At 41.2% G+C, this 20,014-nt stretch overlaps 1 protein-coding gene across 2 annotated transcripts in view; it reads left to right on the forward strand.

Annotated features, from left to right (window-relative positions):
• Positions 1-20,014, forward strand: part of LOC133850930 (uncharacterized) — a 46,822-nt gene that overhangs the window by 19,300 nt on the left and 7,508 nt on the right. For both annotated transcript variants that reach the window (XM_062287202.1, XM_062287194.1), the window contains 3 exons: positions 16,552-16,605; positions 18,328-18,385; positions 18,471-19,976. In XM_062287202.1, coding sequence (XP_062143186.1) covers positions 16,552-16,605; positions 18,328-18,385; positions 18,471-19,976 — 1,618 coding nt within the window. The remainder of the gene's footprint in view (positions 1-16,551; positions 16,606-18,327; positions 18,386-18,470; positions 19,977-20,014) is intronic.

A 20,014-nucleotide genomic window follows, 5' to 3' on the forward strand; every position in this document is an offset into this window, starting at 1 on the left:
TATCACAAAATATTAGTTTTTGCTTCAAATCAGGTTGTCAACAACATCACTTCTTTTTTTTTTTGATTCAGATCAAACTGGTAATTGATTCGCTTAGTTCATGAAATTTTCTTTTTGTGCGATTCGATTTATTTGCAAACTAATTTTATTCTTTGACTGTCAATATCAATTTTTACTATTTCATTTTGTTAGTCATATGGACTGTATAGACTGTTAATATTATTTTCTGTCATTTCGTGCTTTTTGTTGTGTTCAGACAATATTGTATTTGTTTTGATTCAGACCAGACAGCTAATTGTATTTTGCTACAGTAAAAACACAGTATATATCTTTTTGCTTCATATCAGATGGTAATTCCATTCATTTTCTGCCATTTAACTTTATTGCTGAATATTTTATTTTTCTTAGCTTTTTCTGTTAACTTTTTCGGTTCAGTTTATAAAATGTTCGTTTTTTTCAATTAGTCTTTATTTTATTAGACTGTCAATATAATTTTTTTAACTATTTTGTTCTCTCATTCATATTTATTTATTTGCGGAATATGTTTTATTTGGTCTTATATATTATATATTATTCAGACTGTTCATTTAATGTTCTGTCATTTTGTGCTCTCTATTATATTCAGCAAATTTTGTATTTGTGCGTACCATAAAATATTATTTCTTTGATTCAGATTTTAGACTGTTAATATTCGTATTTGTTATGACTTTTTCTCAAACAAATTCAGCAAATATCTTTGCTCTTTTGTTTTTATCTTTTTCAGCACAATAGCTGCAATGCTGATTGTTATTTACGATAGGAAATAATTTGACGTTCTATACATTTCACCAACTGTTTTTATGTGCATTTGATATGCACAACGCAAATCAAAAATATTTTGATTGCGCCATTCAAATTAATGCTTAATTCAAGAGAGATTTGAATACTCTTACTCTTCTTTAATATCATCTTAATTATTTCTCGACTAAATATTTCCTTCATAAATATTTTATTATGTTGATATCATAGAGCAGTCATGTCTTGATGTTCCTTTAGATTTATGCACATTTTGTTGGTTTTGTGGTTTATTATTCATGGCCAGAGCAGAGCTCTTCAAATGGGTGGACAGCGTGTCTGTCACCTGTGCAACATCTCTTGGGCTCAACTGTACCATTTTTGCGCCATTAACAGCAGCAGGAGTGCAGGAGTGAAACTGAAACTGTAACTGGAGTTGGAGTTGGAGCAGCAAAGTTGCTCCCCAAAGAGGCAACGCCTCAGTTGGTCATTGGTTGGAGTCATGGCAACAACTGTTGCTCCTGTGTGTTGCTGATTGAAATTTGCAGCGAACGTTGCGATGCTTTGCGATGCGTTACGATGGACGTCAGCAATCAACCCACATACACACACACATTTATATCTATGTGTGTGAGTTTGTGTTTGCGAATTTATGCATTGCCTTGTGCAAATATCAACAGGAGCTGGGTCCTGGGATTTATTGATTGCCAGCTGCCGTTGCCGTTGCTGTTGCCGTTGCCACTGTCGCCAGTCTGCAGTCTGCATGATGTTGCCCACGCATCCTGTTGCTGCCACTCCTTGAGCACACACTGTTACATAGATAAATGGCATGACACTGCATGCTGTTGCTGTTGCTGTTCGCACACAATGGTGCGCATTTTCATTATTGTTGTTGTTGTTATTGCTGCTGCTGTTGGCCGTGTCATGTATAAATTAGTAAGCAGACTGCATTATCAGGACAACGAGCAGTCATAGCAACAGCAGCAACAGCAGCAGGAGCAACATCATCATTAGCAGCAGTAACTGACTCAAAGCAGCACTCAAGTTGCATCTTTCAGCTGCTTGCATCATAAAATTTAATTAACAGCTGCATGTGAAGTCTTCGTCTTTGTTAGTTTGTCCATATTCACATTGAACTTTTACTTCAGGCCAAACGCATAACAGCCTCAACAAAAACAGTAACTACGACAGCAACTTTATTAAACTGACGCCATTCAAAGGCCAAAACTTTATCTGTCTGCTGCTGTTGCTGCTGCATTTATTCATTTCATTTGAAAAACAAATATTTGCACTCAGTTTGAAAGCAGCTCAGCAGCCTTTGTTGCTGTTGTTGTTGTCCATATTTTGCAATGCGGTGCATTTAATGAAATTCCAGCCAATGGGCTTGCTACTATTCTGTCCTGCACAATTGAAACCTAGATCTAAATTCAAATTCGAATTCAAATCGCAAAATTGTAATCGAAAAGCACAAAAACTACATTTCCATTTTCCATTTCGTTTCCCTTTTTCGCTTTTTATATATATGTATGTATATATTTACGATTTTTGCACATTTTCACAGTCGAGGAAATGATTTAGTCATGAATTATTAATATCGCAAGTCGCCAAATGTTTTGAAAATAAATGCAGCGTTAATGGAATTCGCTTGTTTTGCATTTGTCACATTGCGTATACGCCATGCTAAACTTTTCCCCAACTACGACAAATTGCAAACCAGTTACGGATTTAAAACTCTTTTACCACATGTGTGTGGGTGTGTGTGTGTGTGTATGTATGTAGAAGACTTTGTGTGTTTGGTTTTGGGTTTTTGTAGCAACTTTTGTTTGGCTTCTCCTCCTCTTTTTTTTGATGGGCAAAGAGATTAGCAAATGCCGCACACAAGAGTAATTTTCAAATTGCATTGTTGCAACATTTTTATTGTTCTATTCTTAATAGCTCGCTTCCTGTAGTCTGATTGATTTTTAGGAAATTTTTATAGCTGAAATTCGAGTGGAAAAAGCAATTTTCTCAAAGCACAGAAAAGTTTTGTGCTCAGTGGAAATTCAAATTAAGACTGCAGACTTATTTTCTTATGGTTGTTAGTCAGCTACAATATCGGATTAAAATTGTGCTTTCAACGCAAAGACTTTAATACTTTTCCACGCGTAACTATAAAACTTAATCATGGTTGAGCTTAAAGTTTTGTTAAAGTTGCATTCAAGTGCTAAGCAAATGTTGAAACATCAAATACAAAATGTATTTCAATTAATCTACGGAAATTGTTAGCTTCCTTAATTGCAAATTTCCCAATCGATAGTTTAATTAAATCGTTGCACAATTTTAGTGCAACGCTTTTGTTCAAAATTCCATCAGACTTTTTTTTCCTTTTTTCGGGCGCAATACAAAATGCAGGCGGCCAAGTTTAACTTTTTGGCCAAGTGTACTTGGCGCTATTTGAAAAGTTCTAGCGCTTTGTTGGCAAACTAAAAAGCTAGTTAAAAGTCTGCTTAATAGTTGGATGAGTGCCGCATTATCTGGGCGTTTGCAATTGTGTTGTTGTTGTTGTTGCCAGTTGTTGCTGGTTTTTGTTGCCTTCTAAGCGCCGCAACTTTGTGCCGTGCAAAATGCAACAGTTTTGTGGCAAAGTTACTGCGTCCATTGTCGGTAATTGCGGCACTTAAAATGGTGCGCCATGCGGTTTCAGGTGAGACAAGGTTTCTCTCTTTTTTTGGGGAATGCCATTTTAGTTGCACTTCCTTTTTTCGGCACTCCTTTTGGCCCACTTTACGAGTAAATTGAGCGGCGGTCCATAGAGCAAAGTAATGACAAAAAGCTGTGACTATTTTCAGTTTCACAGTTTTCACAGTTGTCGCTGTGTTTTCTTCTTGAGGTGTGCACTCGAGTGCAAGAGTCTGCGAAACGATGCTTTTCCGACTGGCGCAACTGCTCTTCGATGGTATCAGCAGCAGCTGGATAGCAATATGTTTACTTCCACTTCCTCCCAAGCACAATGCACAAGCTGCTCTTTTCTCCTTGCGCCTGGGGGTATGCAACGTATTTTGTGCGGAATAAGAGAAGACTCAAAACATAGAGAAGAAGCAGCAACAACAGACAGCACAATTTGTTCCAAGTCATTTGAGCGTAGGGCGCAAATTAAGTGCATTTTCATTAGTTACAAGTTGTTACATTTAATAAATTAAATTGCCGTGGCATGCAGCAACAGCAGCAGAAGCAGCAGCAGCAACTCGAGGCGCCTCAACTTGTTTCAGCTGCAATTATTTTTCACTGCTCGCTTCGCAGTTGTGCAGTTAGTTGGAAATGGAAACTTTCCTTTTTTTTCGACCATGTTACCCAGCGGCCATCATCTCTAAAGCACTTCACAAGATAGAAACACACACACTCTAGAGAGAGAGAGAGGCAGATGTGGCAGGCGCAACCAGTCATCCATGCCTTATGCTTGAAGCAAGCGCTTTTTTATACCCGATACCGATAAGGGTAGAAGGGTATTCAAACTTTGTGCTTGTAGGAAATGTAACAGGCAGAGGAAGGCATATCCAAATCTATAAAGTATATATATAAATATATATATGTATATATATATTCTTGATCAGCATCAACAGTCGAAAGCTATAGCCCTGACAGTCTGTCCGCAAATTACGCCTGCTGGAATTGGGTCTTAGCTACCAATATTGTATATTTCGACCTCTTTGGTATATTTCCAATGTAGTACATCAACGATATACCAAATATGGCTTTCGGTATATTTGAAGTATTTTTTGTGGTATATTAACTTGGCTGGCAATCTTGTATTTTTATACTCTATGGTATATTTTGAATGTATTTCTATATTAACATACTAAATGTAGAATTTGATAAATTTGTTGTATTTTTCAGGTATAATATTTGGTATATTTTAAGAATAATACCGCATTGTTTCCCTTTTATTCAACTTGGCTTGCGGGTATATCACAGTCGAGCACACTCGACTGTAGCTTTCTTACTTTTTTTTGTGGATTGAAGTGGTTGTTACCTAGCGCTGGGGAATAAAAAACGCAGCTGAAAGAGACGCCCAAAAATATGTTCGAATTCTCTAATTAAAAAGGGACAAAACTATGAGATGCGCTGCTTTTTCCAAGCAAATATTTAATGAATATAGTTGCAAACGTAGCAAAAACTTTGTAGCACATTGGCACATGTTATGAATGGCGAAGCGAACGAGTTTTGAGGTCGAAGCCAAAACATTTTGTCAGCAAAGTTTGCTCAAGTCTTTCGACGTGGAACAAATGCACCAAAAAGTTGGAGCTCAAGTTGAAGTCGAAGTTGAAGCTATCTAGAGTGTAATAAATAACTCAGCATAAAGCATATGGTAGATGTCAACTGGGCTTTATTACCCTGGCGACTATTTGAATTTCCATAGATTGTTTGTCAAAGTTGTTGGACAACTTTGTTGTGTCAGCAATATATATTTTTCACAACAAATATTTGAGTATATATAAACTACAGTATATATAAACTACAAGTTTTATTTTTGCTTTTGATTGCTGCAATTTAATTGATGAAGTTGTTAGTTTGTTTGTTATTAAAGTGATATCATTACAGCTATTTGAAGTCGCATTCGGTATCTGTTGAAAGCCATAACAATTCAATTATGTGGCTTCATAAAGCTGAGTATTACGGAGAAGGACATGCTTCTTGCGCCTGCTCTATTATTAGTGGAGACAAGGATATCATGAGCAGCTACTTAGACATTGGCTGCCAAGTTAATTAAACTTTGAGAATGGCAGGCTCCAACATCAAGATGAAAATGTAATTAAGAGATAAAAATGAAGCAATGAGAGCAGACATGTGTGTCTGTTGTGTGTGTGTGTGTGTGTGTGTGTGTGTGTTTGTGTGTGTGGGGCTCCGCCCACCTGTATTATATTGGGGTCATTCTCGCAACTATTATTGAGATAAATACGCTTAAGCTGACAGCCGCGCATTGAATTCACAATGAGCCAATTTTAGAGGCCAATACAGAAATAGACAAACGACCATTCAGACTTCACATTTTGTGTGCGTGTGTGTGTGTGTGTGTGTGAGTGGATGATGACACATATCCATTGTCTGAATTCAATCAATCGAGAGCTAATCAAAATTGAAAGATAATCAACGACAACGACGACGACAACGTCGGCGATGGCCACACAAAGCGTTGCTAATGACTAATAACTGTAATCATCATAAAGATTCATATAATATAAAATACGCATATATGTATACAATAATAAGAGAACGGAGGGACGTTCAAATTACCGAGGGCCATGCCATAAAAATTAACGTGCCATCGTAAATATTTGCTGCAAGGATTCCCTCCAAATTCCACATATGGATCCATATGTGTACACACATAAGTATATGAGAAAAATACTACAGTGAAGTGCAAATATGCGTAAAATTGCGCATATATTTCGCCCACACACACACACACATACACATAAACACATTTGGCATATTAAAAACAAAAATGTCGCGACCAACAAAAGAAAAGCATGAGAAATAGCAGAAGGCAGAAGACGAAAGGAAGCAAGAATTTGGCAAATGCTAACGTATCAATTGTATGCGAGAGAAGAGTCCAGGGAAATACCCTGGCAATGAATTTCGAATTTCGAATTCATATTAGAGATAGTTTTGTCATAAATATAAATGAGAATGAAAATGGGAAAGCTTCAATTGTGCACGAAGTGATTTCCTCAGAGATTTAAAACGCAGCCAGAAAGTACTCAACAGTTTTTAATACAGAAATATATGAAGTGAAAGCGAACTTCATTTAATTTTCTACCATTTTCTGTTATTTATTTCTTTATTAATATTTATTTGCACTCCAATTTAGATCTCAGCCTATTACAGGGTATTAAGACAAAAGCCCAGGCTGGGCAGCTGTCAGGCTTTGTTTTTTTTTTGGGTTTGGGGGGGAGGCTGTTGCTTTGCGCACTTGTTTATATTTAGCATATGGCTATGGGCGTGGCGCACACACAAATTGGGATACAGATATACATTTACACATCTACAGATTGGCCGTGAGGCAAATGCTGGCAATTACTTTGTTGGCACTTTGTTTTGGGTTTGGCTTTTGAAGTGTATTTTTTTTTGCTTCTGATTCTTTTCTGACTGTTTTTGCCTACTTGCCGCCCGGGGGGGGAGGTTCTGATAAAACTGGTCGTGGAGGCAGAGGCGGGATTAGGATCCGAGGCAGCATTGGCAACTAAAAGCAACTAACGACCACACAATATTAACAATAACAATTCGCTCTGGCGCTCTTTTTCATCCAGAAGCCCAGCCTTGTAATTTATGCAAATGTATTTATTGCAACGCCGCAAAGTAGGCAACACAAACTGTGGGTAGTCGGAATGAGTGTGGAGGAGCGGGGTGCGGGGTGGGGTGTGGAGGGAGAGCGGAAAGGGAGGTCAACATGCTTTTGCCAAAGCAAATAAATGTTAATTTCATGGTAATAACGTTTGCTTCAGTTGCCAAGGTGTAACAAAAAACAGACTCCACATTTCCCCTTCCTCTGCCTTCCTCTGGCCTGTTTCTTATCATAAACAACAAGTTTGTGTGCGGGGCAGAAAGAAAAGCAAACAAGAAACCAAAAGTCAACTAAATGTGTATTGATGTACATTGTGCACATGCCTGCTTTCAGCTTTTTTCCTATGCGAGCCTATACATGTATGGGTGTTATGCATGTGTATGTGTGTGTGTGGGGTGTAAACGCAAATACTTTGACTGGTATTTGCATGCTGCCTACTTCCCGACGCCGTCGCCAGAGGGCGTGCATAAAAAACAAAGCGCTAAGGCAGAAAACATGTAAAATTCATTGAAGGAACCAACAGCTGCTGCTGTGTCGAGATTGCTGCAAGGGACAGTGTAGAGGACGGAGTGGGCGTGGCTAGCCATGCATGAGTGTGTGGCGAGTGTGCGTATGCATGTGTGTGTGTGTGTGTGTGTGCACCCCTTGATGTTTGCCTTGGGCCTGGGAGCAATGCGTGGGCGTGCGGAAATTTAATAAGAATTGGATTTTTATGTTTGGCGTGCTTATATGCCATATGTATGTGTGTACTTATATATATATATCCCTATATATATGTATATGTATATGTGTCATAGGGCGTTCTTAATTTGGCATTAATACCCTTCTCTTGCGTCGTCCCCTTGTCAAGCGAAAAGCGACCTTAACCTTTTGTGCTAATGATTTGATTTATCTGCGGCCAGGCAAATGCCATTATTTGCACACAGCCGCAGGAATAAATAAATTACTATGTTAGAGACCCCATTCGATGAAATATCGAAATGCAGAGACCAAAGAGAGCAGAGACCAAAAAGCAATGCATATTTTATGGCATCAGGTAAATTGTTTTCATTGATTTTAATGTCGGCAAATTAAGGTTAATAGAAAATAATTAAAACCTTTGTGGGGGGAAACATTGACCAATAACAAACAAAACTGCGACGCATAATTAAAATAGATACTGCGAATGAGATTTCCGCAATTTGATTCGCATTCCAATTACACCAAAAATGTTCTTTACGCCAATTAATTAAATGTTGTGTGAGTCGAGTGCATGAATTGGAAAGTGGATTGCTGCTGCTGTTTAGTTATTAATGTTCGATAGCTGTTTGTAATAAAGTATGCTATGTAAATTTGAAATGAACTTCGAGTCTGTCCGTCTGCCGTCTTAAACTTGTTTGATTTTGTTGTTGTTCATAATTTATGCAAAAAACCTAATGAATTTTTATGCCAAGGCAAAAAGCAGAACGAAACGATGGCAGCTGCCAAGATGAAGACTGTGAAGAGAAAGAGAGAGGGAGAGAGGGAGACGCAGTGTGGAAATTAATGAAAATTCATGAACAATTCTTTGTCTTACTTAGCTTAGAGTGTGGGGAAGCCCATTAACGAGTCCCCAAATTAAAAGCTGCCTAAACATTAATGAAAGCACAAAGAAAAAAGTGTGTGAGGAATGCGCACGAAATCATAATAAGCAATCAAGATTTGTGTATTATTTTATGGCAAATTGGTAAACTACCAAATTGCACATTAAAGTGCCGTGGAAAGTGTTTTGCATTTAATTAAATCACTTGAAGGCACACAGCTTAAAATGCTGCTGCCGTTGTACACAGTTGGATTTTAAGCGCTGGGTTATGGTAGGCATTTCAGGGATTTATTTGCTTGTGCATGCGCAAATTTGGCTAAAAGCCTCATAAAGCCAATTGCCGGGAATTTGCATGCCCCACAGCTGAGAGCGGGACGGGGGAAGGGATAAAGGGCTGCTTATGCAGCCAGCCAGATAAGTAAAGTAGACACACACAGTGGCGGCATCCCAGGTAGTGAGTATGCCATAGCATGGCATAAATCTCCGTAAATGCAACTGGGCGGAGAAGCCTCGAGTCTTTTGCCATTGCTGACTTGCAAAACGCACCGAACTTTCCTTCCCTTTGACTCCCTCCCATCCTCGAGGGTGTCCCTCGCTTGGGGCCAGCAATCAGACATTATATTAGAATTTTGATTTTCATTTCCATTTCGATGTCGATGTCGATTTTGAGTTCGTTCGATTGAGATGCGTTTTCAATTGCGGGCATCGAATGTGACCTTCTCCCTGACTATCGCTTCAATTCCATTTTAGTTGGCTGCTTTTTTCCTTTGCCTCTGCTATGGCCAGCAGCCGCTGCAGCCTGTTGTCGTTTTTCCTATTTTCTATTTTCGCAGTACTCAAAAGAGGAATTTCTAATCAAGCAACTGATAGAAGCATGAATGTTAGGAATCCAGGTAGATATCAGTTCATTATTCTCTGTTAAGAAACGAGTTGCATTTGATTGTGTGTCAAAAGATAATGAAAGGAAGTGCTCAAAGGATGTTGATTACGTTTCAATTGTTCAAGTCCAAGGATAACTTCATCTCAAAAAGGAAATAATAAATTTTAAACAGGAAAACTTTATTATAAAGAGGAAATAGTATATAGCTTACAATAAGAGCGAATAATTTTACACAAAATGAGGGAACAATAGGAGGAAATATTTTAAAATCAATACGTGATTTAACAATTATTAAAATTCTTGTTGTTATTAGTTTTTACTTGGAAGCAATGAAAACTTTGTATGATATTTACCATACAATTTTATTTTAAATGTTTTGATTGTCAAATATAGCACAACAAGAATGTATTTAATTTAGGAAACATTAAATATCTGAAGGAAATTTTATTAAAAATTAAACATAATAAATGTATGCAAATTGGCGAACAGTTGGGAAAAAATTTAAAATTCAACACGATACTTATTTAGAAGAATATTTGGTTTATTACTGAAATTCCTTTTTGACGCTTTTATATCATTTCAAATTATATTAAATGCAGTCTATTATTTAACTTAGAACTTTTAGAAGAAGCTTTATTAAAAATAGAAAATAATGAATGCTTACAAAATGGTAAAAAATATTTGAAAATAAAAATAAATTATTAACAATTATATTTTTCCTTTTTTTAGATAAACACGACAAAGCAATTACGAAAATTAGTTCAGCTATTAGGATTCACTTAAACGTATTAAAAGCTATTTATGAGATTTTAAATATTTACTAAATGTACTTAAACGTTTATGCGTTTGTTGAAAATGATTTCGACTATTAGCATTTAGTTCAAAAGCAATAAATTCTATTTATGACAGCTTTATTAGAGCTAATAAAATTCCATGAGATACTAAACTCCGATTCACTTGCTCGGCGTATTTTTGCATATTCAAGGAGAACAAACTCAACTATTCAGTGTCGTTGATTCATTCAATTATAGGCTCAACAGTATTTGTTGGACTGTATCCCATTTGCCATTTACTAGGGCTGTTAATCAGCTTTATGTGTGGAAGAAGAGCGCTGAGCAGCAGTAGTAGAAGACAAAACAGGACAAACCGATGGGCCATCATGGCCAAGTGCGGTCCCTGGTGTTTATCCTTCAGTGCATTGTGGTTACTTCACTCTGTGTGTCCGTGTGTCCGTGTGTCTATGTTGTTTTGTGTGCGTTGGGACTAGTCCGAGGTTAGAGCTTTATGTGCTTAATCTTCCGCTTGTTGCTGGTCTGCAATGCTCTCAGTTCTGGTTTATAGACTCACACACAGACAAAAGGCAGACCAACCTAGCAAGTGGCCTGGATGGACATAAAAAACGGTTTATACTCGAATTTATGCCAAACGCTTATTTGTTGTAACTCTGTGGGAGTGGAGTGGAATGGAGTGGAGTGAAGTTGAAGGAAGGCAGCTTAATTGCGTGCCAAATTTGTGGCAAGCGTAGGCCAACAAATTGTGCTTACAAATGTGGCAAAGATAAATCAGAGTGACTCGCAGGACAGGGTCAGGACACGTTCCCGACAGGCACGGAAGCGTCGGGACAGTTAGGAAATCCTAAAAACGTCGAGCGTATTTCAAAAATTTATGAATAAAATGAGTGCGCATAAATCAGCATACAGAATGAAAAAGTGCTGAGGAAAAGTGCTTAAAGCTGAAAGTCATGAAGACAAGAAGAGGTGCGGTGATGCGGCGGCTTACAGTTGTTGCTTTTGCTGTTGCTGCTGTTTCTGCTGCTGCTGTGAAATGCCGCCGCTTATTTACACTTCATAAAGCTGAAACAAAAAGCCGTCGCAAAAGCCTCGAGTTGAGAGCGCGTTGCGAAAGTTTTTCTCTGCTTCTGCGTTTGTTGTTTTTCCACAGCTGCAGCTAAGCCCATAAACAACTGCAATGTGGAAGGCGTTGCAAGTGTGCGTGGCACGCCTTCAGTTGGCTTCATTATGTTTTATTTGTTGTTTGCTTTTGCCTGGCGCCAAGCGCGCAATGTGGCATATGTGTTGCAGAGAATGTGTGCCGCAGCATTAAATGCTTAGCATCAAACACACACACACACACCCACACATCCACACTTAACTAGGGGAATAAGATAAAGAGGGGCGATAACAAGGGATAAGTGAGGAGGAGGCAGGACGTGGCAGGACTCGTGTGTCTTGTTATGCTGGCCTTTAACGAGCTGCGTTGCTTTGCCGTGCTTTGTGTCTATCACTTCTCTGTCTCGTATTGCAAGCGCGTTCTCTCCTCCACCCCTCCTCTTGCCCCCCTTTTTGTTGCTTTGTCATCGCCAGTGGCTCTGCTCTGATTTGATGCTCCTCTTTAGGTGCCTGCTCTTGTCTCTTGTCTATGTCACGATTAATGGCCTCCTCTTATTATTTATTTCGCTTTGTGTGTCTGTGTGTTGCTCTGTTATTCTTGTTACGCTGCTGTCCGACACTGACTCCTTGCCACTTGCAGACATTGACACACGTTGTCAGCGAAAAGTATTTTTTATGCGAAATGCCTGAAACAACATCATTAAAGCATAAACACAGCGAACAGCAATAGCTCTCGCATTTTAAGGTCCTTGCTACATACCGTGGTGCAAAAAAAACATACGAGCTCTTCATAAGCTTTAATTTCCAAAAGTTTTAATTGTTGAAATTTGAAATAAAAGCTTATTTTTAGCATGCGAATATAAAAAGCAGGTTGCACGTTAAAATTTTATAATTTTAAGCAGCGCTTCACATTTCTGAATACTTTCAAAAAGGTTGCAGCATTAAAAGTAAATGTTTAAAAAGTAATTATTTTGCTAAATTGAATTACATACAAATTTCGTAGGTGGCTGGCAATGTTTTAAAGTTGACTGCAAATTGGTTTGTTGCGATTAACATTTTTGAGTGCTTTTGAAAAGGTTGCAGTAAATGCTAAAAACATATTTATTTTGCAAAGTTACATATTTGATTATTTTGTAATAGGTTGGAGCATCCAAATTTAAAACCGAACAGTATTCATTTAGTAGAATTATTATTTTAAAGCTCTCTGCAATTTGTGTTCAATTTTATCGTATTTATTTAGTGGAATTTCTCAGAAACTAAGTAGCTTAGCGTACCTTAAAGTTTTCTTCAGTATGTAAATAGTTTTTAAACGCTCTTTGTTCGCTTTACAAGCACACGCTTTTGAAGTCAGCAAATAATTACTTAAAAGTTCCCAATCGAGAATAAACAGCTCGGTGTGCAGTGTGCAACAGCCGCAAGATATGCTACGATTTTTTTATGCTTTATTCTTGCTGCGTATTACACATACCACACGTTGGCCCAGTGCCCTATACCTCTCTGAAACATACACACACGTGTCGATGTGGCCAACAAAAAATGTTGTTATGAAATGAAAATCTTTTTAAAATTCCTTGACCCGAAAGCAAATAGCAAAAGGAACAGAGAACAACAGCAACAACAACTACAGCAGCGGTTATGCTTGGGAAAGTAAACAACGTTTGCTCCCTAGCTGTTTGGCTCTCTGAATGGTTGGCTGGACTGCCTGGAACTCCTGTGGCCAGGAGCCAGGAGCCAGGACCTGCGTTGAGCAACAGGGATTGCTCTGAAATATGCATGGCCGTGGACATCAATCAAAAATGCGGGGGTCCTGTTGCTGCTGTTGCTGATGCCGCTGCCTCAATTGACGCGCAACGTCGCACAATTTATGGGTGGAATTTTCAATTTTGCCTTGCGGCAGAATTTATTAAATTGTTGCGGTCGCTTCCACTGTTTGCCAAGTGGCCACCGCCTGTGGCATAATTTATGTGTAGAAAATGAAATAATGTCAGAGCTTGCTCCGCAGAGACGAGCTTCCACGGCTGATGCTGACGCTGCCGTAGCTTGCCCCATGCCACAGCTCGTTGACAGCAGCAGCATTTGAAAAGGGACCGCGTTACGTATCAATCAACAGAAAACTGCAACCGCAAGCAGGCAACAAAGAAAAAGAGAATGAATGGAAAGATTCTGGCCTGAAGCTATTGCGGTTTGGCCTTGCCAATTGACCTCAAGTGATTTTGATTTGTTGTTTTGGTTTGTGCTTGTCGCAGCAGCAGCCGAGGGATGACACATTAATGCAACTCGTTGCCACAATTGCCATTGTTGCCCTTGTTAATGCCCATCAAAAACTGGGAGGTTGGCATATCAATCATAATCTGAGCTGGCAAACTGACATAGAACTACAAATAAATCTCGCTGAGTAATGGGAATGTTTATCACGATCAGCAGCTCTCGCTTTTTATTCTGACATCTGTCTGGGGGTCCAAAGTTGAATCGAAGTGCAGCAGCGCACAAGTTTCTTTTTTTATTTGATATATTTTCGCAAAGTGCTGCCACAGGATAAACGCAGCAAATCGAGAGCACCATAAATAAATGTTGCAGCGCACACATACACCCTAAAAGAGGAAGAAGAGAGACGTTAAATGCTGTCTCGATAGATGTTTGCAAAGTGGCTGCCGTTGGCATTTAAAGCTTTTTGCTACGATTCGATTTTATGCTGTTGTCTGGGCTGCTTTTTTTCGGTAGATGACGACGCCATTTTCCGGCCATTCCACGCGGTCAGCGTTCAAAGTGAAAATCGGCAGAAAATGTGGCACATTGTGCGGCGAATGTTGCGCATACGTCGCTTGTGCTGTGGTGTTGCCTTATCAGACTTGAAAGGCATTGCAGCAATAGTCGAGCAGCAACAACAACCAGCAACATCAGCCTCACGTCACACGGGGACATGAGCATGCATATTTATGAGTCTCTGCTCTAAGGACACTGCTTATGGGGCTTTGGCTCTAACGATGGCTTTGGCTACAGCTTTGTTGCTGCTGCCATGATTTGTTTTGCCAAAGCTGCGCCGCACTGTTGACACTAGAGGAGGCGAGACCAGCTTCTCACCTTTGTGCCAGAGACACACAACATGGACAATTAGACAGGAGCAGCAAAATTGCCTTTTCAGCTGCCTCGCAATTTGTTTGAGAGGCTGTTGATTGCTCGCTTTTTGTATTTTGCTCTTTTGCATGTGAAGCACGTGCCAAACACGCTCCAATGACAGATGGATATCCACTTTTCACATTTATTGACAATTTCAAGGAGACATCGAGACGAGACGAGACGAGCCAACGAACACACTACTAAACTAGCCAAGTGCACTTCAATGTGTCAACTTGACAATACTCGTATCGCAGTACTACAGAAAAAAAAACAGTAGTGCTATAAAATTGTGGCAAGCACTGTCAGAATGTCATATCGTTGACCGCTGACGTGACACAGCGACCAGATGAGTGGACAAAATTGACATTTGATGTCCTCGGAACAGCAGCAGCAAAGTGGAGCGAGTATGAAGCATGTTGGATGGCTGCATTTGCCGCATTTTCAGCTGCCAACTTACTCATTCACGTTTCACTCGGCTGTCGGATGAAGTCATCTCGCGGCGCCTTAAGTTAGGCAACACTTTTCCTTTCTTTATTTACTTTTTTTTTTCGTTTCCAGCAAAACCACAAGGGCAAAAGAAAGCTAAGTTAATTTCTTGCTGTGTGCCGCCTTCATAAAATGCTTATCAAAAAGGGTTCAGGCCCCAAGGAGCAAAATGTGAAAAATGTTCATGTTAATTGGCAAGTAAAGACTTGAAGGATACCCCATAATTAAAGAGAGTTATATGCCTTTTATTGCCCATGATTTCGGTAGCCCATCATACCCGCTCTGTTCGCTGCTTGCAGCACATAACAAGCCACTCTCCAGAGATTAATTTTCAGCTATGGCCTGGCTGCAATTATTCAACAATTAAAAAACAAATGCCTGGGCACGCTGTGGGAGCCCAAGCTGCTGTGGCTGCTGTTGCCAGAGTTGGGTCTGAGATAGGACTATGCAGGGAGGAAATGAGAATTGTCAGCCCACATAGAAATTACTCTTGGCTTAATTAATGGCCAAGAAATGCCTCGGTGTGCGTCAACAGGCAAAAGTTAAAGCCCCGGCCAAAAAGACCACGAAAACTGTTGTCAACAAAGTTTTTGTCGAAATGGTTTAACGCGAGTGGCAAAGCAGCAACAGCAACAGCAAACCAAGCGGTGGATGAGGGTGGTAATGACAGGCGGTGACGTGGCCTACGTGCGTGTGCCTCCTGCTCATGTGTTGCAGCTGCGGAGGCGACAAGGAGAGTGCCACATTTTTCAGTAGCAAATACCAAGACAGACAGTGCTGTGTGTTTCAGTCAAAATCCTAAACAAAACACCAACGGACAAGCGGCGGGTGGCTGCGGGTCTTGACGTCACCAACGACGCAGCAACAACAATAACAAGAGAGAGAGCAAGAGAAACAACAATAACGACAGCAACAACAACAACGACAAGAGGGCACAAAAACCGACATTTGGCTAAGGACTAAAGATGGAGCACATATTTTTTTTTTTTTGTGTGTGGAGGAACAAGCCAGGGCCCGGCTCTCCGGGGGATATTTTGCAGTAGTCTGTCGTCGGGACTTGTTGCTCCTGTCCCTGTCTGCGTGCGTGTGTTTGTGTGTGAGTGTGAGTGTGTGTCATGTGCGACATGCTCATAAAAAGCGTTTATTTAGCCAAGAGCAAAGCAAGTGGCACATGACACCAACAACAAGAACAACAACAGAGGCACGACAAAATGGCGACGTGCCAAAAACTCGAACTGGAATGCTGCTCAGCTCAGCTAGGGAAGGGGAAGGGGAAAGCGAAGGGAATGGGTATGGGATGGGAGAATTGCTGTTGCTTTTCGGTGGTTTGAGCCCGGGACTCGGACCCGGCCTTAGTTTGCTTAGTGTGGTAATGCTGATTTGGCTTTTACCACATCATTATGTCTTAACTGAAACTTGTCGCTCTCATTCTCCACTCTTTTTTTTCCATCTTTTGCTTTTTGTGATTGTTAACAACTCTTTCATGTGTCTCTCTCTCTCTTTTTCTGTGTCTTCTTTGCAGGCTGCCAGTTTGTTAGGACGCTTTGCATACCCCATTCCGAGGTCTGCTACGATGGTAAGTGACGAAAACACTCGATTAAGCCGATACAACTGCCAGATTGTGCTGTGTTATGAACTGCTAAAAAGGGTCGCGACTGTTTACCGACTCAGTTGCTCAGTTTCGAAATCTTTGGCACAAAACAAGACAACAAAAACAGTGTGGAAGGAGCTGCAATTGATACATCTTCTTTGTTGTAGTGGCTTAAAGTATTTGCTTGTGTAAAATAACATAATTAAGTGGAGCATAGTGTTGGTACTCCGTATGCAAATTTACATAACATACTTTTGAGCTTAGCTTAAAACACCCATTTGTTTGATGAGCCTAAAAGCATGCTGCAATTTATGAGGTTAGTTGTGAGTATAGCATGTTAAGCTCACATTTTATTAGACCTAATGATAGTGTTCATTTGCTGGCTCAATTGTGTGCAGCTGCTGCAGTTGCCAAGCGTTCTAGTGAGCTGACGACTGCAACCGAAAAAACCCCATTTTGTGGGTCAACATGCCATCAGAGCTGAGCCACTGTTAGCCACTGGCTGACTGTGACCTGAAGCACTATATTTGCTTCGTATTTGCCAAGCACTTCAATGCCATTCGCATTCAAAAACGGGCACCAAAACAAATGGCGGCAGGTCAGGCTGTTAGTAGAGAGCACCAGGCGTTGACTAGCAGTGCATTATCGAGAACACACTCAATTACTTATGTAAGCTCTGTGCAAATTTTTGGTAAGGGGAGAATTGCAGTGGTTGCAAGTGGGGCGAAGCATGTCAGTGTGCATGCTGAGAACAATTGCCAGAGCAGCTGCTGGAGAAAAACCTGCGAAAAATTGTGGGAAATTGCGGAAAAATTGTTGACCTCAAAAGGGGGAAAAACGCACGCGTCGGTATATGAAAGCAAAGCCGCGGTGCACTGCGGGAAAAAATAAGTGATTAAAAAGGGCAATAACATAGAAACGTGTAATTTGTAAGGAAACTTTAGTTCAGAGATGTGAAATAATTTTGCAAAGAGGGAGAATCAAAAGTATGTGTGAGACTAGTTAAGCAAGTATTTTATGGATTAAAAAGGGGTAGAAAACTTTTGATTATAATATTAAATTTAAACAAAATGTAGACTAGAACTTTGGGGAAGAAGGAATGAGGATTAAATTGGATTAGAAGTTTTTGTGAAACATATTTGTTCACATCACATTTTCTAAGTAGGTACTATTTATTAATTTTGACTGCTTTAAAAATCGTTCGTCATTGGTTATCTTTCCACTGACATTACGAAGATACGACATTTTAAATTCTAATAATGAAGTATACGTCTTTTCCCTTGTTGTTTGCATTTTGAATGTTTTAAAAAAAAGAAAACTTTATAGTTTATATTGCTTACCACATATTTCTCTCAGTGTAGCCGCACAGACTCATATGTAGTTATCGCAGGGAAGCGAACTGCCATTGCAGTTGTCGGCATCGCAGTTTTTCGTCCCTATCCGCAGTTACATTATGCAAATTACGGTCGAGACAAGCGACAAGGATATGCATTTAAACGCTCGTAAATCACAATGAAAACAAAAGGTGCCGCAAAGATACAAAGGAAGAGAGAGAAGGGGCAGTAGGGAGGGGAGTGGGAAATAGGAAGTGAAGGGTGCAGTATTGTAAGACACGCGCTATTAATGCAGTTACATGGCCTATTAAAACGTAGCATTATTTGCATATGGTTTTCCACGTTCCTTACTTTGCTTTTCCTCCCCCCGCAGACAACATCTTTGGCAAGTGCATTCCCACCACCGGCGTGGACGTTGAGGACATTGAGAAGTAATTATCCTTACTCGTGTGCTTGGTTGTAAAGAGGACAGCTTTAATTGTTTATTGCGTTCCCTTCTTCCCTCTCTCTTCCCAGGACACCACTCACCGAGGACCAATCACGTCTGCTGGCCACAATGCTGGAGGAGCTGCAGGGCGCCGGCCTAGGCTGGGATCATCACTATGTGCAGTGCCGCATCCAGGGAGCCCTCTTCTCGCTGCAACGCCAACAGCAACTGCCACCGAATCTGTGCGCCAATCTGGCGCCGGTACAGTCCGAATTCGATGCCGACCCGGTCAGTGCTTTGGCCTATGTACGCTTCTCGCCACCCGAACAACAGCAGCAGCAGGAGCAGCTCGATGGGGGCAACGTTGACTACTTCGAGGAGCAGCCGCAGGCTCAGAGACCCGCTCAGTTCTATCCGATGTTGCACAAGAAGCAGCCACAGGACAGTGGCTTCAACAGCATTCTGCATGAGTTGCAGCTGCAGGATCGTCGGCGACTGCGTCACGATCCGCTCGAGTTGGAGCACTTTGGCAAGCTGGACGGGCATACGAAGAGCACGCAAATGGAGCTGCCCAGTGTGATGGATGCCTTCCTGGAAACGGAACGGCAGCGCATTGAGCGGGAGCAGCAGCTGCGCATGGCCGAGCAGGATGCCAATCAGAAGGCAGAGCAGCAGAATCAATTGGAACTCTATCAGATACTCGCCGCATCCGAGCCCGATCCGCAACCGTATCAGCGTAAGCAGCAGCCCGCCAATGCCATGGATCAGCTGGAGGCCATTGTGGAGCAGCAGCAGAAGCAGCAACAGCAGCTCCAGAAGCAACAGCAGCAGCAGCAACAACAGCAGCAGCAAATGTCCGATGCAGATCAGCCGCAGACGCAGATCTTTGTGCCCGGCGAGGTAAACGAATCGAGTGAGCTCTATTTCCCCGACAACTATGCGCCATTCAAGCGTCGCGGAAATGCCGCGGATGCAGTGGAGCAGCCCAAGCGTTCCTTCTTCCGTGAGCTGGCCAACGAGCAGGGTTTACCCCAGGAGCCGTTGGTCGAGTTGCAAGCGCAGCCGGAGATGATGAAGCGACGACCCAGCGACAACGATATCAATGCCCAAGAGCAAGAACTGGCCTTTGAGTCAAGTTTGCGTCGCAATTCGCTGACACCGCTGGAGGAGGAGGCCATGTTGGCCTCCAATAGCTATCCGCGCTCGCTGCACAATCAACGCGTCTACACAGAGGGAGGACTGCTGATGATGCCACAGGATGAGCTACTCGATGCCCCACAAGCGGATGATCCCGCCGACCTCAAACAGTCGCTGCTCGCCAATATGTTAGGCTTTGCCCGTCACGAGCGACTCGATGTAAAGAAACCGGGACCGCAACTGGGGCCACCAGCTGAGCTGAGCAATGAGCTGGGCACGGAGAAACCGAAATCGAAGAGCGAAGATGGCAACAAGGAGGTGCTGCCCGCGCACATCAAGGGCGGCGATGTCAACGAACCCTTCAAGAAGAAGAAGGTCATCAAGGAGCAACACTCGGACGAGGATCATGCGCCGCACACCGTAGACACTGAATATGCACATGTGTTCGTCAAGAACCCGTAAGTAGAGGCAGCTTCCGGGGGAGTGACAAGTGTAT

Source organism: Drosophila sulfurigaster, chromosome 2L (assembly GCF_023558435.1).
Source record: "Drosophila sulfurigaster albostrigata strain 15112-1811.04 chromosome 2L, ASM2355843v2, whole genome shotgun sequence".
Classification (NCBI taxonomy): domain Eukaryota; kingdom Metazoa; phylum Arthropoda; class Insecta; order Diptera; family Drosophilidae; genus Drosophila; species Drosophila sulfurigaster.